General features: G+C 52.6%; 4 protein-coding genes across 4 annotated transcripts; 1 reads left to right on the top strand and 3 right to left on the bottom strand.

Moving 5' to 3' along the window:
- On the bottom strand, window positions 1-891 carry SRS27B (SAG-related sequence SRS27B; the record flags this gene model as incomplete). The annotated part of the gene is made up of 1 exon (XM_002365054.1): window positions 1-891. One exon carries the CDS (start codon window positions 889-891, stop codon window positions 1-3), a length of 891 nt encoding a protein of 296 aa, XP_002365095.1.
- Window positions 892-2,191: 1,300 nt separating this feature from the next.
- On the top strand, window positions 2,192-3,787 carry ROP31 (rhoptry kinase family protein ROP31; the record flags this gene model as incomplete). The annotated part of the gene is made up of 1 exon (XM_002365053.2): window positions 2,192-3,787. The coding sequence occupies one exon, from the start codon at window positions 2,192-2,194 to the stop codon at window positions 3,785-3,787; it is 1,596 nt and encodes a 531-aa protein (XP_002365094.2).
- A 1,183-nt stretch (window positions 3,788-4,970) lies between these two features.
- Window positions 4,971-9,773, bottom strand: TGME49_258790 (zinc finger, C3HC4 type (RING finger) domain-containing protein; the record flags this gene model as incomplete). Its single annotated transcript, XM_002365052.1, has 5 exons — window positions 4,971-5,998; window positions 6,537-7,103; window positions 8,003-8,124; window positions 8,339-8,497; window positions 9,321-9,773. The coding sequence occupies 5 exons, from the start codon at window positions 9,771-9,773 to the stop codon at window positions 5,878-5,880; spliced, it is 1,422 nt and encodes a 473-aa protein (XP_002365093.1). The 3' UTR covers window positions 4,971-5,877.
- Window positions 9,774-12,747: 2,974 nt separating this feature from the next.
- Window positions 12,748-14,187, bottom strand: TGME49_258780 (OTU family cysteine protease; the record flags this gene model as incomplete). Its single annotated transcript, XM_002365051.1, has 1 exon — window positions 12,748-14,187. The coding sequence occupies one exon, from the start codon at window positions 14,185-14,187 to the stop codon at window positions 13,096-13,098; it is 1,092 nt and encodes a 363-aa protein (XP_002365092.1). The 3' UTR covers window positions 12,748-13,095.
- Between the last annotated feature and the right edge of the window lie 5,171 nt (window positions 14,188-19,358).

Consider the following 19,358-nt stretch of genomic DNA (forward strand, 5'->3'; position numbering starts at 1 on the left):
TCAGGGTGCACCGTTTAAAAAACGGAATCCGAGCCACAAGGCTGCCATACACAAGTGACCACTGACGTAATTGGTGACCGCTGCTCCGGAAGATAAGTCATCATCTGGTGGCAAAACTATCGTTATGGTGGGTACTGTTTTGATTTTGACCATGCAGTCGTCGATTGCACCATCCGACTTCTTGCATTTGTAGCAGAAGGTTTCCTGTTGCGTTGGCGCCTTGTTCATTTTGAAAGAGTAACCATTCTCTGATCCTCCCTTACGCTCAACGTCGGTTCTACTAGACTTTGTACCGCAGTCATCTCCTACGTAGACCTCGTCGTTACCGCTTGGATCAAGCGTATCACCATCAGGACAGCTGAAAAACACCGGGGTTGTGCCCTTTAGTTCCAGAACCAGATCTGTTGATCGGGCTTGCATATGACGACCCACAGCTTCTGAAGCCATGCAACTTTTTGGCAGGCTCGCAACGATAATAACGGCGGAGCAGGTCACAGCACCACCACTCTTGCACTGGTAGCAGAGTCTTTTCTCTTCGGTGGGGAGCTTCGTGATTACTAGCTCGGTGTTGTTTATGGTTCCTTCACCATCGTCTAACAGATCATCCAATGCTGTCCCCTGTTCGCCGCATTTCCCATCCGAGTAGGCGAGGGCATTGAAGTACTCACTTGGAAAGAGCTGTGAGCCGGAGGAGCACTCCAACTTGACGGCGAGTTCAAGAGGAGTCAATGAAACCTCGATCTGTCCACTCTCGCACTTCTTTGTCGGAGTCTCCTGAGTTGCCGTGGACAGTGCGGTGTGGTGCCTCACAGAATGGAGGAGTCCCGCAAGAAACAAAGCGCGGCTGAGATGGCCAAACACGCCGCCAGCGTGAACAGATGTCCTGTCCATGGTATTACGCGATAATTCTCTTGCATCGAGATTGGCCACCTCTCTCCACAACTTCCACAGTCTCTGACCGTGAAGGCGTACACGCGTTTGATAGATAGAATTTCGCTGTCTCTGAAGCGACGGCAAAACGAAAACCGTGTATGCAAGATGCAACGCTTTGTTTATTTCCGAAAGCTGCTAGAGATGGCTTTGCAGCGCTAGCTGTCAGCGGATGACCGGTGAGTCTACCGCTCTACGAGCTGGGCACATCACGTCGTTGTCGAGCTTTTTTCTGTGGCGTCTCCCAACTCATCGGGCACCCTACTGGTCCCCTGAGTGTGCTTGCGGGCAAGACGCTTGCTTCTGAGGTCACCTCCCCCGTCGAAGCATGTCTGCAACGTCGTCCTACTTGTCGAAAATATTCGCTACAGACAAACGGTCGCTTTGCTAAGCTACGTTATGCACCATGTGGCTAAATGAACTAATCACATCTCATAAAAACAATCAGTCAAAGCCTTTTTGATTTTCGTGAACGGAGTGGTTGAAGTGAAGAACGTTTGCTTGACCTACGCTACGCGGTGTATGTCGCGGTTTCGAAGCCCTATACAGTGGAAAATACGAACGACTTGAAAGGGGAAAGAGACTAAAAAAGCCGACAATACAGACATGCTGAGAGCGAGAGAGAGTCTGCACAAAACGTCAGTCTACAAGCAAGTCTGAGCACAAGAAAACATGCGACTTTTCCCCTCCAGCCATTACAGCACAGCACCCGGCGGAGAACGGCCGCACGGCGGCTAGCCGTCTCAAGTATTGTTTTGTTTCGTTCTAGTGAGAGAGACAGAGCTTACTCTTCGCTTCCCAGTTCCATATCTCAGGTTGTCTTCAGATAAAACCCACGTGTCATGGGAGGCTGGGGAATGGAGGCTCTGTTTGTGTCGCTTGTTTGAGGTGCAGAGTGTGTAGCTTCATGGGGCTCGGGGCAGGGCTTTCGCCTTGTGTCTGCATAACTGAGTTTGACCGCAAGGCATCTGCTGCCTAGCTAATAAAGGCCGTGAAAGAAGAATGGAAGACAGACAGAGGGTTTGGGTCCGTAATGTGCGTCATAACCGTGGATAGTCATCATTGGCACTCTCTTCAGTCGGTACGGCGCGGGCAGAACCCGGATGCCAAGCGCAGCAAAGTCAATATCAGTTGTTGCGATTTGTTCACGGTTGTGGTACCGTATCATCCGGTCGTTGAAAAACATTCTCCAGCATACAGGATTTGTGTCAAGATGAGCTGCTGAGCGTCCCTGTAAGAGTTCTACAGTATTTCTGGCACTATGCGAGCCCAGGTGGCACTGTGTTTGTCCCTGTTTTTGTTTGCGACTGGTGTTTTCGGTATCAAGCTACAGATTACGTCCAGACAAAAGAAAGTGGGCAGGCTCCCTGCTGACACTCAGCCTGAAGAATCTGCACTCGAGACAGGTTTCTCAGACTCACGGGCAAAACGCGGCTTCTCCCAGGCAAGCCCGGACGGGAGAAGGCAGTCTGCGGGACGGTCACCGAGTAGACGAAGCGACTGGATATCTGAAATCAGTGCCTCCCCTCTGGAGACACCTTCCAGTGCGACATCTACAGGAAGAAGCGGGACGTATGCTGTTGATCGAACACAGCAGCGAAGACCAGTGTGGAACAGATTCAGAGCCGTTCAAACGCATTTCGCCCGCTTGGCTTGGCGACTTTGCAGGCCGTTCATCTGCCCGTCCGTTCGCCGTCGGTTCCGACACACTGAGCATGGGCCAATTCCCGCAGTCAACTTTCGTATGGGTCTTGAGACTGGTCAGGCTGCGCTTGCCGATTACTGTGGCATGCTTCGTCTGACGGAAAGAGAGGCATGCACGGAAACTGCGCAACAAGTGAGCGACTTGCTAATCTCCACCCAAGTGATGCCTCCCGACAGAAATCTTGTGTTTGAATCTCTGTTCAATCCGGGATCGAGAGTCAACCTTACAAGGGGAGAGCTCCTCGGCTGTGGAGGTACTAGCAATGTCTACTCTATGACTCAGGAGGACGGCACCAAAGTCGCAGTCAAAATTTTGAGTAGTTACGCTCAAATGACTAATTTGGCATCAGTCCTGTCAGCTGGCGCCTCAGCCATGAAAATTATGCGCCGAGAAGCGGGAATTTCCGAGCTTCTAGGCAATCAAGATCTCGACGATATTCTATATAACGACCGGCTACTAGTCCCCAGCGACGTGCTGCGGCTCCCTGGCAAAAATGATTGGTTTTTCCCGGAACAGTCAACGGTGATATACAATTTTTTTCTGGCGTTCCCGATCGCGGCAGGAACTTTAGAAGATGTCGTTCCGCTTCTTGACACCACGCAGAAGAGTTTCGCAGCGAGAGTTTCCGCTACAGTCCAAATGGTCAAAGTGGTAGCGGGACTCCACCGAAAAGGTCTGGTTCACGGCGACCTCAAGCCGTCGAACTTCCTTGTGTCCAACAGTGGCATCGTGCTCCTTGGCGACTTCTCGTACGCGTATGTGCGAGGTCAAATGTCTACTTTTCCAATTATCACTTGGGCTTTTTTCAGTCCAGAGAACATTCGAATGGCTACGCAATTTTCTCAAGTTCGGGTTGAGCTGACCCACGATTCTTGGATGCTCGCCTTCACGATCTACTTTCTCTGGTGCGGTCGCCTCCCATGGGGTATAGCCATCGAAGAAGGCGATTACAGAAAAATCGTTGCTATCCTCGATCAGAATACGCCGGAGACGCTAAACTTCCACAACTGCAATGGAATTCCTGCAGGCATCCAGCAGCTTATTCGGCTGCTCCTAGCGAAAGACCCCAGTCGGCGTTGGACGCCGGAAAAAGCAATAGCTGAATTGAATATATTCAAACTCAACCGCTCCGAATATGCGGCGCAAACATGAGGGTTACTAAAAATGTGACCAAGGAAATCTCTGTCCCGCTTCTTTATTAGCACGTGAACATGTGCGCCCCCCGATTGTCCCAAACTACGTGGCAGGAGACGTCATCAACAACATCCTTTTTCTGCTTGTCATTTGCACCACTACGTCGAAGAGACGCCATGCATTTGTGACAACGCCACGAATGTGCCAGACGCAACACATGCGACCCAGTTGTTGCAAAAGTTTTCAGGCTGAGAAGGCTCTGAGAAACTCCATTGGAAACTCCACGTGGAACCTGATGGGTTCGAGGGGAGTTAAACCTTGCAAAAAGTAAAAATGTGACGGTTTGTACCCACTTGAGTTCTCAGTTCAAGTTAAGGAGTCCTTCGTTTACAACCACTGAGTAAATAGGGCAGGGTTAAACTGTGCAAGTATCATTGTGTTGCGCGTCTGGTTGACTGCTGAAGGTAGTGTGGCAGTGATTTTGCCAGCAGACAGGCGAGGCCTAGACTTATGTTTGAACAGTGGCTGGATCGAGAAATCGCCCTGTCCGTTAAACATCCGAAGTTGCTTTATTTTCTTGGTTTGTTCTTTTACTTTTCGCGTGCTGGTCCCGCGAACGTGTTCGACTATCTGTGTGCCGTGATTAGCTTCCTCCGAGTCAGCATCGAGCAAGCTTCGGAACCGTTCCCTTTCGTAACCGAGCTGCTTCGTCCGTGCGGAAGTGTAATTTGAGCTGGCGCCTGCCTGCATCCGCTTTTTCCCCAGCCTTTTCGTGTAGTTTGAAAGACTTATTTTTTGCAGGATAGGCGCTGTTGTTTTCCAGTTACAAGGTTCTGCCTGTCTAACGATATTTCACTAGAGTGGAGGAGCGGCCACAGATCTTCTGCTCGCATAGTATTATGACTAGCGACATAGGTGCCCATCCAATTAAAGACCTTAGTACCTGGACGAATAAGAAATATGCTTGTCATGGCTGACAAGTATGCCCGTGTATCTACTACTAAGAGGCTGCCTGTCTCTCTGCCGTGGGCGTCCTAGGGCAACACACGTTTCTTCGCTGGCGCAAGATTGTGATGAAATACAGTGCTGAAGACAGTTCTCACGCATTAGCTCCTTGGGAACTCAACTGCCCAATATTTCTCTGTTTTCGCGTTCAAGTCACGCCTCCACTTGTTGTCTGACACCTGTGCCTAGGAGAGTGTGTGCCACTGTATCTGTTCACATCGTGCGTCTGGGAGTACTTCAATTTCACAAGATGACAAAAGTACAGAGTAACACGCACTTGTTCTTCCTAGACAACAAAGAAGACGCCTTGGCCTCTTTCCTAGGCAGATAGCAAGAGACGATGCCCGCCAGCACGTCCCTAGTGAGTGCAGATTTCCCGAAGAAGTAGACGTCCCCAATGAGCGTGACCCCCCAGTAACCTTACCACGTCCCCCCTCTCCAAACATCCCGACCGTGTACAAAAGAATATGCATGCACATGCGAATGTGTCTTCCTATCTAAATAGATTGCATGTGCGTGCATACATCCACGCACGTAGATACAGAAATGCATGTATTGCATGCACATACATGCACGTGCAGGTGTACATACACACATGCATGCATTCGTCGATTAACATGCAGAGCCTCGCTGTGAGACGGTGTGGCCTTCAGTGGTCAAAACCGTAGAAAAGAGACTTCTCTCTTTTCCCGATAGCCGAACGACACAGCCATTTCCGGACAAATGTTATGCCTTTTGGCTTTCAGACGTGGATCCGTCTTTGCAACAAAGCGAATCCTCGTGCTGCCGCTGCCATTCACTCGACCCCGAGCCTCTAACTCAGCGATTTTCAAGCTCTTTCCCTATTTTTGAGTCGCCACGAATCAACAAAAAGATCCAAAAAATTCCTGGAATCATTAGTTGCCTCGTAAAGGGGGACGCTCTCTGTGTAGACGCGACTTCCTCCTCTCAAACGCCGGGTCTCGCTGGATACTCGCATCCTTGGCTCCAGATTGCTTTCTCGCTTCAAGCCTCTCTTCAGAACATTCTTCAGGCCGACGCACGCCCACAGGGTCGTTGTTTCCCGTTCTTCCTCGCAGCCTGACAACGCTCGCTCACCGCCTTCACCAGATGCCTTCCTGCACAGTTGTTATACCCTTGAGTCGCAGATTCAAGTCGAACAGACTGCAGCTGATTTGAGGGTCGGCTGCCATCCCGACGGCGCGAAGCATCGTCACTGGAACACTGTAAAAAGACATTGAATACGGAGAAATCAGTTTAGGAGAAAGAAAATGGAAGACACAGAATCTTCTCCGTGCTGCTGAACCTCACAGCTATCTATCTGAACATCGTAGAGAACGAGTGCCTAGGAAGAAGCGAGAACGGTACAAAACTCTAAGAAAGATATTTTTTTCAGAAGCACAGCGACCGGCCCACAAAAAGAAAGACATACGAAGTCCACAAGAGAATTTATATCTAGTTATTTATAGAGTTCGGGTGTTATTTTTATATATTTAACACCGGAATTCTCACACGGACGTACACTGTCCAAACAAAATGCGTATATATATATATATATATATTTCGTTTTTTCAACGTTTACACAAGAGAAGTCCACGAGGACGTATATGCCTACACATAAGCATCTCTATACTGATCCAGCAATGTGCGAAATTTGCGCGTATTCTACAGGAGGAAAGCAAGTGCACTCCACGCGCAATGAAGGGTGCGTATTGCTTTTCTAGAGAGAGAGAGATCTTCCCCGCATTTTGCTCGCGTTTACTTTTCAACGATGGCGTGAAACTCGCCGAATGTTCTGCCGGCTTCCACAGACGCCACATTGGGAAGGTAGGGTCGCAACTGCTCGCGTAGATCCTCGTAGGAAATTGCTTTTTCCTGGTTTCTCCACTCGAAGGAGATGCGGAATGAATGAAGCTCGGACAGTGCACTTTCTTCCTTCCGAGACCCGTCGTCTTCGGCATCTGTGCCACCTCCACTTCCTGCACCTTGTCTCGCCTGCGGCTCTGCCTCGACGCGCAACTTCTTTCGCTCTCCCTCTGCGACGACAGACACCTGTCTTTCTTCTTGTCCTTCCCTCTCTTCTTCTCCTTCTTCCCTCTCTCCTTCTGTGTTTCGGACTGGCGCGCGACGACGTTTCGCCAGCCGCCGCACACTGTCTGCCTCAGCCTCTGCCGCTGCGGGAGAGCGAGGAGAGAGATTCTCGACATCCTTCACAAGTTTGAATGCGCAGCAGTCCGCATGGCGCTCTCGGTACTTCTTCTTTATCAACAACCCACAGCCGGCAGACTCGAAGTGTGGACATCGCACAAACTTTTCCATGTTTCTGTATCTGCAGAGGAAGACGAGCAGAGACACCAACGGAGTCTTGAGAAAACATCAGCAGAGCCTAAAAAAACATCAGTGGATCTTAAAAACGACATCATTGAAACCCATTTTCGAAAGAAACGTGTGATCCTCGAGTGTACATGCACATTCGTGTACACCAAAGAGAGACCTGCGAGGAGCACCTGGGCACTGAACAGGACTCCCGAGACGATGCAACGGTGAAGACAAATCATCAAAGAAACCGGTCGCCTTCTTAACGTCTTCGAGCCACGTAGCGACACTCCCGTGTCGAGGAAGCTACAAAGGACTCAAGTTGCAACACACACAGACAGCCGCAGAAGCAGAGAGCAAAAGAACACCGCTCTTGACTGAATGCACCGGTCAACCGAGTAAATATATTCCCTGAACCGGGTGTACAGACACGCAAAGATACGCGCACAGCGCTGCAGATCACCTGTCGCAAACTAGGCGACACTCTCGAGAGAAAGAGACCAGCGAAATCTCGAAAGGTGAATCTTGAATTTAGAGTCACTCGCGCCGCGAAACTCGTCAGACGTTTCGGAGCATCGGCGGCGACTCTGCTTCCCCACACTTAAACGTCACATAAGAGTCGAAAAGGAGACGAAAAATCGACGAAGTTCAGATAGCTCAGAAAAGGAAATTCACCTCGGTATGTTTTTGCATATTGCCATGAAACAACATCAAACACAGCATGACCTACACACTTCAACGTCGAAGCATTAAACGATATATATATCTATATCTATCTATACCGAAGTTTTTGAGTACATGTATGTGCATGGATATTCTGCAGCCATAAACGTGAATACATGAGAATATACATAAACAGATGGAAATACACAGGTGAATGTCTAGATACGTATTTCTTGTTTGTGGTCGAACCTGCACCGGTGCTCGTGTAGGAGGAGAAGCTCCTCAGTGCCGCGGACTTTGCAGCCTGACAGATTGTGGCGACACGCTCGGACGAGAGGGTTGAATCGACAGCGTTTTTCATGGACGGGCGCCTGAGAAAAGAAATGCCATACGTTTTCCAGAAAACTCATGCACGTCGAAACAGCCAGATGTGCAAAAAACAATCGGTAGCTGCGCGGTCGACAATACCGGATTTTCTCTGGCATTTCTCCATCTGTCGTCCGTATTTTCTTTCCCTCTTTGCGTTAGGCTCTTCCACACATACAAGCGCCGAGAGGCAGGAAATCCTTTTGTTTCGCATGTTACCTCGCGTCTGATGAGGGGGGCAATGCAGCCGCGATCGCGGAAGGAGCAAAAAACGAGGACATGGGGACAAACATTCTCGTGAGCCTCCACTTGCTCGAGAGTGCCGGAGACCCCGCAGCCGCTGACGGCGCCAACGCAGACGACGCGCAACGCCCGCACCTGGAAAAAGTGAAGCACAGAGAAATTGCGAAAAGCACGGAGACCGGCCACAACGCTATTACTCAGATGCCAGTTGGGTCAGAGAAGACGGCGAAAAACCGAGGACCTGGAGCGGGGGAGACCATGCTCCAGAAACCTCGAAACCAACGTGAAATGCGTCAGAAAACTCCCCTTTTTAGTACCCAGCGAAGCCTGTCTGTGGGGCCTTTCGAACACGACAGAAGCGGTTCAAGCGAAGGGTCGTGAGAGAAACAAAACGCGCCCAAAGACCCCAGGATACGCATGAAAGCCGTTCTCTTTGTTCACCGGAGCCAAAGGCCGATCTGCGCTTCGCGACTCCCAGGTCAAGTGCACGAAGCGTAGAAGTTTTCACCACACATTTGTCGAACCGGAACACAACCACGCGTCCTCCACGTTTCCAGTTTCGGCGGCATTTCCCTGTTTTCTGAGCGCGTGAGTTTCCCCGAAACTTTCCGCTTTTCACGAGAATAGTCTGCTGCTTTCGCAGCCGACAGGACTGGACAGGTCACAAGACCAGCAAAAAAAATTCCACCGAAAGCAGACGCAGCTCGGCGCCTCGCGTTCGAGGTGTCTTTGTCTTCTCGTCCCGGTGGTGACCTATCGTAACTCTTTGGCAAAGAAATCCCGCGACTTCGCCAACAGGTATATATAGCGGTGACACCTTCTGATGACCTCCCCCTCTGATTCAAAGAAGAAAGAAGCAGCTCCCTGTCTCCCCGCGCACCCTCCGCAGCTCTCTCCTTGAGCGATTCGAGTTCAGTGGTTCACCTCCACGCCCTATCTCTTCGCGCAAGAGCCTTACCCTGGCGACCTTGTCTCCTCCAATGCTCATGAGGTTCGTGGCGCTGACGGCTGTGCGACAGAGCGGACAGTTGACGGCCTGCTGCTGTCGGAGTCTGTTGTTGATATGGCTGTTGATGCATGCGTAGCAGAAGAAGTGAGCACACGGGGTGCGACAGCTGACTGCGCTGTCGAAGCAAATCGGACACTTTAAATCTTCGGGGACTTCGTCCAAGTAGGTCCGGCGCACAGGCACAGGAATCGACGCCCCCGCGCTGCGCGAGGTGTCTGTACAACCGGCGCTCGAGCTGCTCGTGTCTCTGCTTTCGCGACAGCCCGCAGCTTGCCCGACAGGCTCCTGCGCAGGCGCATGCTCCGCAAGAGCAGAGCCTGGCGACGGCTGTTCGCGCTCGTCTTCGCTGGCGGCGGCGGCCAGCGAAGATCCTGCAGACGCATGCCCGTGCGAGGATGCCATGAGGCCAAATCGCGGAGAGGATCGAGAGCGAGACCTCGAGAGAAAGGCTTCGCGCTGGGGTACGCGGCTGCGCAGACAAACAGTGGGGAACGTCGACGGCTTCGAGAGGCGGCGAGTCGACGGTCTGAGCAGAAAGATGGGAGACAGAGAGGAACAAGGGGAACGCGCAAGGGAAAAACGCAGTCGGGGTCACCACAACCGGACACACTGGAGAGAGGTGGTCGGACAGGGAGGGAGAATCCGAGATGTGCAGTGGAGGACAAATGGAAAAGAGAGAGAGCCGACGCGTTTCTTTTGCGGATGAAGAGATGCGGAATCCGACAGAAAACCTGAAGGTAGATGCCAACTGTGTGCTCGAAGGTCTGTCCACCTCAGTGTGTGCGAGGCGGCTGAAGAGGCAAAAGCGAACTGCAGGTCAGTCTGGCTTCCTCGCAATACGAAACGTCCAAGGCACCGCGACCGCCCTAAAACACCCTGATTCCACAGGACGACGGTCTTGGGATCATCAGTCCCGCTGCTTTCCCGATTCGTTCTCACGAGGCAGACAAACCGAGGGCGCTAGCCGCAGCCTGACGATCCCCCAACGAGTCAGGGAACGAACAAATGCACTTAGCCGCGAGAAAAAAGAGACGGCAGTTGCGTGCGTTCCGCAAACACCTGAAAGAGAAAGTGTCTCGGATTCCCTTCTCCGAGGTCGCCGCGTGGTCGACGACCTCGCCCGCGACACTTCTTCCACCCTCCAGTGAACTGAAGGGGAACCTAAACACTGGATAAGGAAAGGAACGCGGCAGTGAAGTCCACGGTGTAGTATTTCAAGGCAAAGGTGGGAAAAACGCAAGGGCAATGTCCGAAACGAGTCCAAAACTAGGGAGGTACACCCCACCAAAACGAAAAGGGGGGGTCCCCGCCACGTGTCTTCTCACGATGTGGAACACACGGCTGGCTCCGCGCAGGCACGGTGTCGCGATGGTGCTGGCGAGTAGAAACGCAAGAAAGGTACCACGAGAGGGGGAGAAAGGACAGCGAAATGGCGAGTCACAACTGGGTTGAGAAGGGAAAGGAAGCTGGAAATCAAGAAAACGCAGTCCGGGCATGTCTTCACAGACGTGGGTGGTGGAAAGTGTTATACGTGTGACAGCGTGACACATGCGCAGGAATTGCGGTTCGCAGCTTCAAAAGTTGCAGAGAGAACCCCCCAGTTATCGCTGGTGTTTGCTCCTCCACCTGATGCACTGAGACTCGGGCAAAGCACCTCTCCAAATCCCCATTGGGGAAAGGTGACACTTCCGAAAAATCAAACGCGTTTCTCTTTTCCGCGGAGTTACGTCCCGCAACGGGTGACTACGTTTGCTTGTCCCTTCCAGGGATTTCCTCAACTTAAACGGACAAAGTCAACACCCGTTTCAGTGCGAATGCTGAGAGACATTTCCGCACTTCTCCCACGACAACGATGCACAGGAACCGCTTTGTCGGAAGTCTTTCCGGGATGCAGTGGCAGACTTGGACAAGTCCTCGTGCACGTGAAGAGCTCATGCCGCGGGACTAAGTTGAAAGCGTGTGAAACTCCCATGAACCTCCACCTCGACGAACAGCATACATTGACGATACGGCGAGATCAAAGGTCATCAAGGACAGCCAGACAGGTCTTGAAAACACAGATACAATTTTGCGAACGGGGGCTTGTTTTCACGTTTGTCTGCTGGTGTGATATCCACCAGCAGACAAGATCCAGATTTTCGCTGATGCCCGTCACGTGCAAGAGATGACATTAATAAGGGGACGTAGTGCGTCTCTTTTGTGTTGTATAACAATGGCACCAGTCGTAGTCGGATGATGATGCGCAGCTGTCCATGTGTCCATGCCGAGCACTCCAGACAAAGCCTCTGTTATAGACGGAACTCTCCACCAACAAAGCCGCCGCGTATTTCTCAGATGAACACGAAAGTAATTTGATGCATGGCTTCACTGGTTCAAGGGAAGGAAGGTTGAAGGCAGGACATCTTGACACCCCCTTCGAAGCCTATCGACGTTCACTAAAATGGCCACTGCATGTGCAAGGCTACTCTAGTCTCAGATACAAATGTGGAATGCTTTGCCGACAGGAAGGGGTAACAGACGTTCGGCTTAGCTGGAGAAATTCTCTTCAAATGACGCATTTTTCAACGAACTGAACAGCCCCTCTTTGAACGCCCGTTTCACGGAGAGCCGACACAAACAGAAAGACCATCTCTCGACGGGTGGTTTGCTTTAAATGCTGGGGCTGTTCCTCCGGTCGTGTCAGTGCCGGTCTGCTTACGCAGGAGATCTGGACCCGGTAAACAAAGGCATCCGCAATCTGAAGTACGAATTCAACTCGTAGTATACATTTCCCAAAGCCGCTGATACATACTCCTTAGCGCCGGCCGTGGCCGCACGTTCTCTGGGTTTCATCATTCGAAGCAGAGAGTGTTCGCAAGACAAGAAGCAACAACGGTGAATTCGCCGCTCTGAGAAGATGCCGCTGCTGACATCCACAGAGGTCTTGATGAGTAGTAATGTGCATCATACCTCCGTTCAACAGTCGCTGCTGCTCTCTGTCTCCAGACAATGAACTGAGGTGTGCAGCATTTCCTATGCTCCTTAACATCATAGCTATCTATTTATATCGTACCTGATTGGTAGTTGCTATCATATTATGCGGTGGGGGAGGCCTGCTCACGCCCCCCAAATGCGTCGCAACGAACACAAGGAATCCGAAAGGGCTTTGCACCAAGACGACAGTAAAGTTGAAAAGATGAGTGTGCGTGGGGTGTTCACCGTGGCACCCGCATCTCCGGTAACCAGACAGGAAATGAGGATCTTTCCTCGGGACAGGCCCTACAGAAACATGCGGCTGAGTATCTCTGTTACCTTGATACGCGTCCAATTTATGTCATCTTGACAGCTCTTATGCGCAAACGCGTGGACAAAGCCAACTCGGATAATCGGAAACACACGAACACGTGAAAAACTTCACTGTTAATCACATCAACTGCTGGGGTTGATGCGCTAACATAGAAATGTCCGAATGAAGTCTCACCCACTCACTTGAAAATAAGATTTCCGTCGGTCTCACAGACAAATACGAAGAAGCAAATGACGCAAGGGCGGGACGAGCACTGCATCACTACTGGGAAACCCCAAAACCCCACTTTCCTCATTTTGACCGCTGTCACCTTCCAGTGCACGAAAAACGCGTTGCAAATCCGTTGTCACGGAGAGAGTCACGAGACGCGATGGAAATGAGAATGGCATCCAGGCGTCAGTCGAGTCGCGGTACGTCACAGGCATGCACAAACTCGCTTCACCCTCGTTGTGCGCCCGTCGTTTCCGAGTCGGAGGCCGAAAGGTCGTCGATGGTGAAGGCGTTGTAGTGTATGGGTGAGATGTACGTGAGGAAGATGTGCCTGACGGCTTCCACATTTTTTCCCGCAGCACCCTGGGGGTCGTATCGCAGATACCAGTTCGTATCTGTGGAGGTGATGATGTGGATGGTACACTGGAAACTGTCGGCTATGGCACGAACAGACAGTTCGTCTCCCCAGGTCCCGGATCGCGACATGTTCTTCAGGTACTTTTCAAAGTCGTCAGCCTCGAAGAAGACGCCGTACTCCTCTCTGTGTTCGCGCATGTGCTGCACAGCCCGCGCGCGCACAACTCTGTGGTGTTCCTCGGATCCAAACATGTTCCAGGAGCAGGACCGGAACTGGCAGTTCCCGTCGCCCGCAATGTGCACGCTCTTGAATCCCAAAAACCCTAGGCGCTGTTCAAGCAGCGACTGGCATGCCTTCATTCTCCCGACAGCCCCGACAGCTCTGACACCGTCAGGAGCGTCGGGAGTCCAGGCGTCAAACGACTCGCCATCACTCAACGGGCGCTGCGGCGGTTTTGGGGAAGCCGGATCCCGGGGCAAGCTCTCAGCGTACTCGCGTGGGCCAAGACGGGACCCGCGCTGCGTTTCTCGGTCTGTCCTTCCGCGCGTTGCCGTCTCTGACAAACCCTTTAGACTACCGAGCTTGCCGCGGCTATGCGACGGGCTCTCCAGAGCCACGCGACTGCTTCTCCTGCCCCAGAGCGGAAGTACGCGCCTCTGCCCCTCCTGAAATTCCTTGTTCGCTCTCTGCGCAGCTACGCGATTCTTCAGAATCAGGTACGCCTTCATGACTGTGGCGAAACTACTCACATTCACTTTCCGCGACAGTCGATCCACCACAATCAGGTCTCGCGGGCTCGGCGGCAACATCGCCGGCACTGCGTCTGTCCGTTCGTGGCTCGCCAGTGACGAGGGCAGCCGCAGCCGGGAAAATCTATGCGTTATTTCGTGTGTGTCATCTCTCGGACTCTCCGCCCGCTCCCCGTCGTGAGGTGACGGCGCCGAGTTCCGACAGAGCGGCATTGTGTGTCGTGCGCGACAAGTCACGGACAGCGGAAAACTTCTGCTCTAATCTTCAATGAACCAATGTGCCGCAACGCGAAAAAAAGTGACACCTGAGACGTCGCACTGCGCATGCGTGTCGGCAGCTCTGACTAGTCTTTCGCTTGCAGTCTGGCGCGCCGACAGGCCGGGCATGTATCGCACCTTGCTTTTTCCTAGTCCAGAAACAAAGCCTCAGCAACTACCATCGCACTCCTTCGGTCCACTCTGTGTAAGCCACACAGACGACTTTCACGAGCAGCTGCTCCTTGCGCAGAGGCACTGTCAATGCCACCCACACTGCCACTTGGGGTAGCCTGCCCGTCCAGCACGCTGTGCTCCAATGGACTTGATAAACCCTTCGACGCATTTACCGACATGGCTTTCTGCAGCTGACAGACTCTCTACAGTGACAGCTGCTGACCAGGAGAGGCCGTTCTCCCGCGAGACGATAACGTCACGGCGAAGAATCCGGCCTTTCCCCAACCCAGCTGCGGGACGCGCCGCTACCGCCTCTCCGTTTTTCCTGCGAAATTCAAATCGACATGGCAAGGATGCATCCACACGGGGAGGATGCACAGGATAAAATAAAGGAAGGAACGGTCCAGAGAGCCAGGGACTTGGATCGTCCGAGGAGTCCCAAAGATAAAAATGCAACGGGAAATTTAGGCCACTTTGCGTCTGTGTTGCTCCCGATTGCTCACTTGTGGCACAAGGGTCGCGAGCACATCCTCTCTGCCACCGAAAACGGTTGTTTTCTTTGCCTGTTGAGGATTCTCTCTCCACAGAACCTCTCGGATGAAATGATGCAAATGGCTATCTTGCAATCTTGCGGTGCGCGAAGGGAAAGTTGAAAAGAGGTTTTACAGTGTTGCATGCTCGTTTTCCAGAGACCAACCCGACCTGGACGTTTCCTCGAGAACGCCGAACGGCAAATACACAGAAGGAGAGAATGTCAAGATACCAGCTCGACGGAAACGCGCGAGTTGCAGAGAAAGATGCAGTCGAGCGAATACCAAGACAACGCGCACGAACGAGCAGGCGGCTGTGTCTGTCGCACGTCGAGACTCGCGACGTGAAATCTTTTTCAAATTTAGGTCACCAGCTGGCGACAGAAGGACTCAGATGCAAAAGACTGAAGCGTCAAAAGAACTCTTCGGTGGTGATTCATAAGCATAACAGTGACGGGGGCGCACGACGTCGGCGCTTGTTCCCGAGACGCGGCTTCTGTATCTTTTGCGTTGCGCTTTCCTCAGGAAGCGGCGGCACACTGGTCAGAAACGTTTGAGGAGAAACGCCTTTCGCAACCTCAGACGAAAATTCCGAAGGAAGACGAGGCGCCAAATCTTCCGCTGATGAGCCTTTGCTCAAGACGAAAGAGAAACTTGGGCGTCCGAGCAAATCGACGCGTGGTCACCGTGCTACCATCAGACAGCGAGACTGGCACCTGACGCCGGTGCGCGGACGCGCTGGGGTCGAGAACCTTTGCGTTTCAATTCTCGTCGCTGTAGAGTCGTTTTTCCTGCTGAAGGGTACGACGCCGAGTTACCATAGTCTTCTGAGACGGAGGAAGGACATCTAGAGTTGAGGAGGCTCTGGATACAGGCGCCAATCGCCCCGTAACGAGAAAGGCAAGCAGATGCTCGGGGTCTGGACGGGTAGCTAGCACGAACCAGACCAACTGCTCCCTCCGTTTTCTGCCCTTGAAACAGAGTGACTGTGGCTTCGATGCAAGTGACTTGCAACATTTCAAAAGGACGTGCAAGCAGTCATCTGAAATAACAGGCATCACTGCCTTGCCAGAGGAGAGTCTCTCAGTAATGTTGATCACAAGGATGTTTGTAACGGCAGCCAGGAGACGCCAAGGTCCTTTTCTCCCCCTAGGTCTCGCAGCTTTTCTGCCTCAACTAAGTACGGTTTCGCTCGCACCCGGCGGAACAGAGCAAAGACAAAAAGAAGTGAAATAACGGGGTTCTTTTGCTGAAGGCCGAAATTCGCCAGTAGGCGACCGCGTTGAAGTTGCGGTTTTTTGCATGCCGCAGACGTCGAACATCCACTAACTGGACTGGAGCAGCCTTTTTCTCGGTCACTGTTTTCTGTAGATGTGCAACTCAAATTAAGAGCGTTTTCCTGTTCCACCAAGGGGGATGTTGCATTCCCTCGGTGCTTCCGCCACAGACGCCGCGAGTGACACATATTTTCGGTGTTCTTCTGGGGTGGCGAAGGCTAGCGGTGCAGAAGCTCATCTGTGCCAAATTGTGCAGAGCGCTCCTCGATTTCGTACACATATAGGGAAGGGACACACATGCACGTTCTTCCGTAGCCCACACTCCTCTTCTGCTACGTCAAATGCAGTTTCCGGTGTTGCTCCTGCGCGTCGTTCGATGGGGGTATCTGCGGGTTTTCTATACATGTTGGACTCGCTACTACAGCCATTGGCACATGGGAAGTAGATGCGTCCTCGAGTCTTTCAAGCCGTCCTTCCTATTCTCAGACCTTTTGTCACGAAGAGCTATCCTGCCTCAGAGTGACTCGGAAAACACATAGTCTTTCACGTCCGTGTCCGAGAGAAAAACGCCGTTTCCTGCAACACTTGAGAGGTGCTCCAGTTCACCCTAGCCCAGCGTCCTTTTCTCTTGTGCATCTGTGTCGACCACAGCATGATCCTGACAAGTTGCCAAGCCATTTTACATCCACCACAAAACTCGTGTCGGTGAAGACTCACCGATTCTGCGCCCCAGCGTCCTTCGCGTTTCTTCGGTGGTTTCCCCTCCATGCACCAAACTGACAGAACTGTCAGGGCCAGGCTTGTTCAAAGTGAGGTTGAGGTACGCTGTAGCTTCCACCGGCCGAAATCGAGAAAGAACCTAGGTCCTCTCCAGTGCCAGGGGGGCGCAAAGGCCAAGGAACACGGGGAAAACTGCCTTCTTGAATCAGATGTTGTGCGCCTGCAGTTGCAGAGTCACCGCACAGTTGACACTTCTCAACTAGACGAGCGTCGCCAGTGACCCGGCCGTTCTCAATCACTCTTTTCTGGAACGTCTCTGCTGCGGGCGCGTTCTCGCGGAACGAGGGCGTGGTTGCGTCGGCATATTCACGTCTCCGAAGCTGTACTCTCAGAGAACTGTGCGTTTCAAAGGTGAACACAGTCTAGAAAGCCGTTGGGGGCATCTGGGCATCATGGCTGTTTACCGCCTTCGGCAGCGCTTGCTGACGCCCATGCTGCCTTCACAAGAAGTGCAGGATAGGCCAGCGAAGAAGTGCACAAAAACACAAACAAGAGAAGCCGGAATTCTCCGGCTCTTTGGAAGACTGGAACTCCTGCACAAACGTGAAAAGAAGTCACTGCTTTTCGCCTTCCGGAATGAAGCCCATTTTCCTCAGAGCTCGAAGCGTTTTACCGAACGCGACGCGAGCATGTGAGAACGCAGACAGGGTCCTTTTCGCCCTCTGCATGCCTCCCCGTGTGACCTTGCCTGCCCTGCGTGTGCCCGATCCGGTTTTCTCGGCATTTCCAGACGTTCAGGAGGTTTCTCGACTTCGCCTCGCTGCGGACGATCGTGGCGAGAGTTTTGCTGACAGTTCAATCCCCCGAAACTCCTTCTTTCTCGTGTTTTCTCCGAGGAACGGCTCTTGGAGTTCGACGCTTGTCTTGCCGCCGACAAGGTCTCGGCCGTGCTAGGCGTGTGCCGCCGAAACGCAGTTTCTCCCAGTTTCTCCTACCTTTCTTGCGGAGAAAACCCGACTTCTTTCCTCTGCGCTCTCCTTGCCGAGAAAGTCCCCTGCAACAGAGATTGCCGCCGCCAACGACGGCCACCGCCTCCAGAAAAACGGCTTTCGCTGCTCAAGCAGCCGGCACCTCGCGGGGGGTTCTTCGCCGAGACACCGCAGCCGATTCGCGTTCGTCTCTGTCTACCACCTCTCGTCTTTTTTTTTCTCGTCTGTCAGTCTCTGCGGGAGAATGTCTTCCACTTCCTACTGCTTCCAGGGGAAACAAAGGCCTCGAGAAATCGAGTTTTCCGGTGTCCCCCTACCCTTGCACCTTCCGTCCGTTCCCCTTCCAGCTCGAAGACTGCCGTTCGCCGCTCCACGCCCTCGTAAACGGACGTTTTTTCCGCGCCTCAATCGAGGAGAGCGCAAGTGTGTGTCCGGCGCCTTCCCGGCGCCTTCTGCCCGTCTCCGGTTGCTCAAAAGACTCTCCTCGCTGCGGTTCTTTCCTTCTTAAGAGCATCCGTTGTCGCGTCCTGACCCTCTCCCCCCCCACCCTCCGCGAGAACGGGGAAAACCTGAACCCTCTGAGAAATGAAGCGCCTCTCGTCAGACGCGGCGACTCGCCACGGACTTTCCAGAAAAGTCAACGCGTGGAACTGAGGGCCGCTCTCGAAGGCTCTCTGCCCTGCACCTTGAGCCCAGATGTATTGCGAAGGAAGGCCTGCCGCACTGCCTCGTCTCGACAAGGTTGTCTCCTGCGCCGCCGGGACTCGACTAAGAAGAATCTTCGCAAACGCTTCACACTCCTCATGTGCTCGAGTTCGGTCCTCGTTCCCAGGCTCCTCGTTCCTCTCTTCCCCTGTCTCCGCGGGCTCTTCGCGTCCACCGAAAAGCGGTCTTCCTCCTCAAGAAAACGGATCGCCTTTCTGTGGGGAACATCCGTGTTCTCCCGCTCGGCGTGTGAACTAGGAAGCTCGCAGCGTCTCAACTTCTTAAATCTATTTACATTTTAAGTGTAATCATATATGCATATTTGTGTTTAAATAAGGTAAACATAACTGTATACAGATTTATACTATAACCATAAGCATAAATACACATATAGATATATGTATACGTATATGTCTCAGCGCCGTTGAATCCCCTTCCTGGTGTCCGTCCTGGGAACTGTCGAACTTCTCTTGGTGGGGGATTGTGGGTCGGCGGCGCCTACGCTCTCAACTCGCTTCTGTCCTCTTCTCGGTTCTTCTGGAGTTCTGATGGTTCCACAAGGACTCCCCGTTACCATTTCGTCCGCTCTTTGACTTCGTTCACTTCCTCTCTGCTGGGCAAGCGATACGTGAAGGCCCTGGCCTAGGCTGCCATTGTTCTCTCTCCTCGTTCGTTCCCGAGGAGCCTTATTTCTCTCCGTCTTGGCCTCTGTTCTGGTGCTTCGCCTTCCA

This window comes from Toxoplasma gondii, chromosome VIIb (genome assembly GCF_000006565.2).
Source record: "Toxoplasma gondii ME49 chromosome VIIb, whole genome shotgun sequence".
Taxonomy (NCBI): domain Eukaryota; phylum Apicomplexa; class Conoidasida; order Eucoccidiorida; family Sarcocystidae; genus Toxoplasma; species Toxoplasma gondii.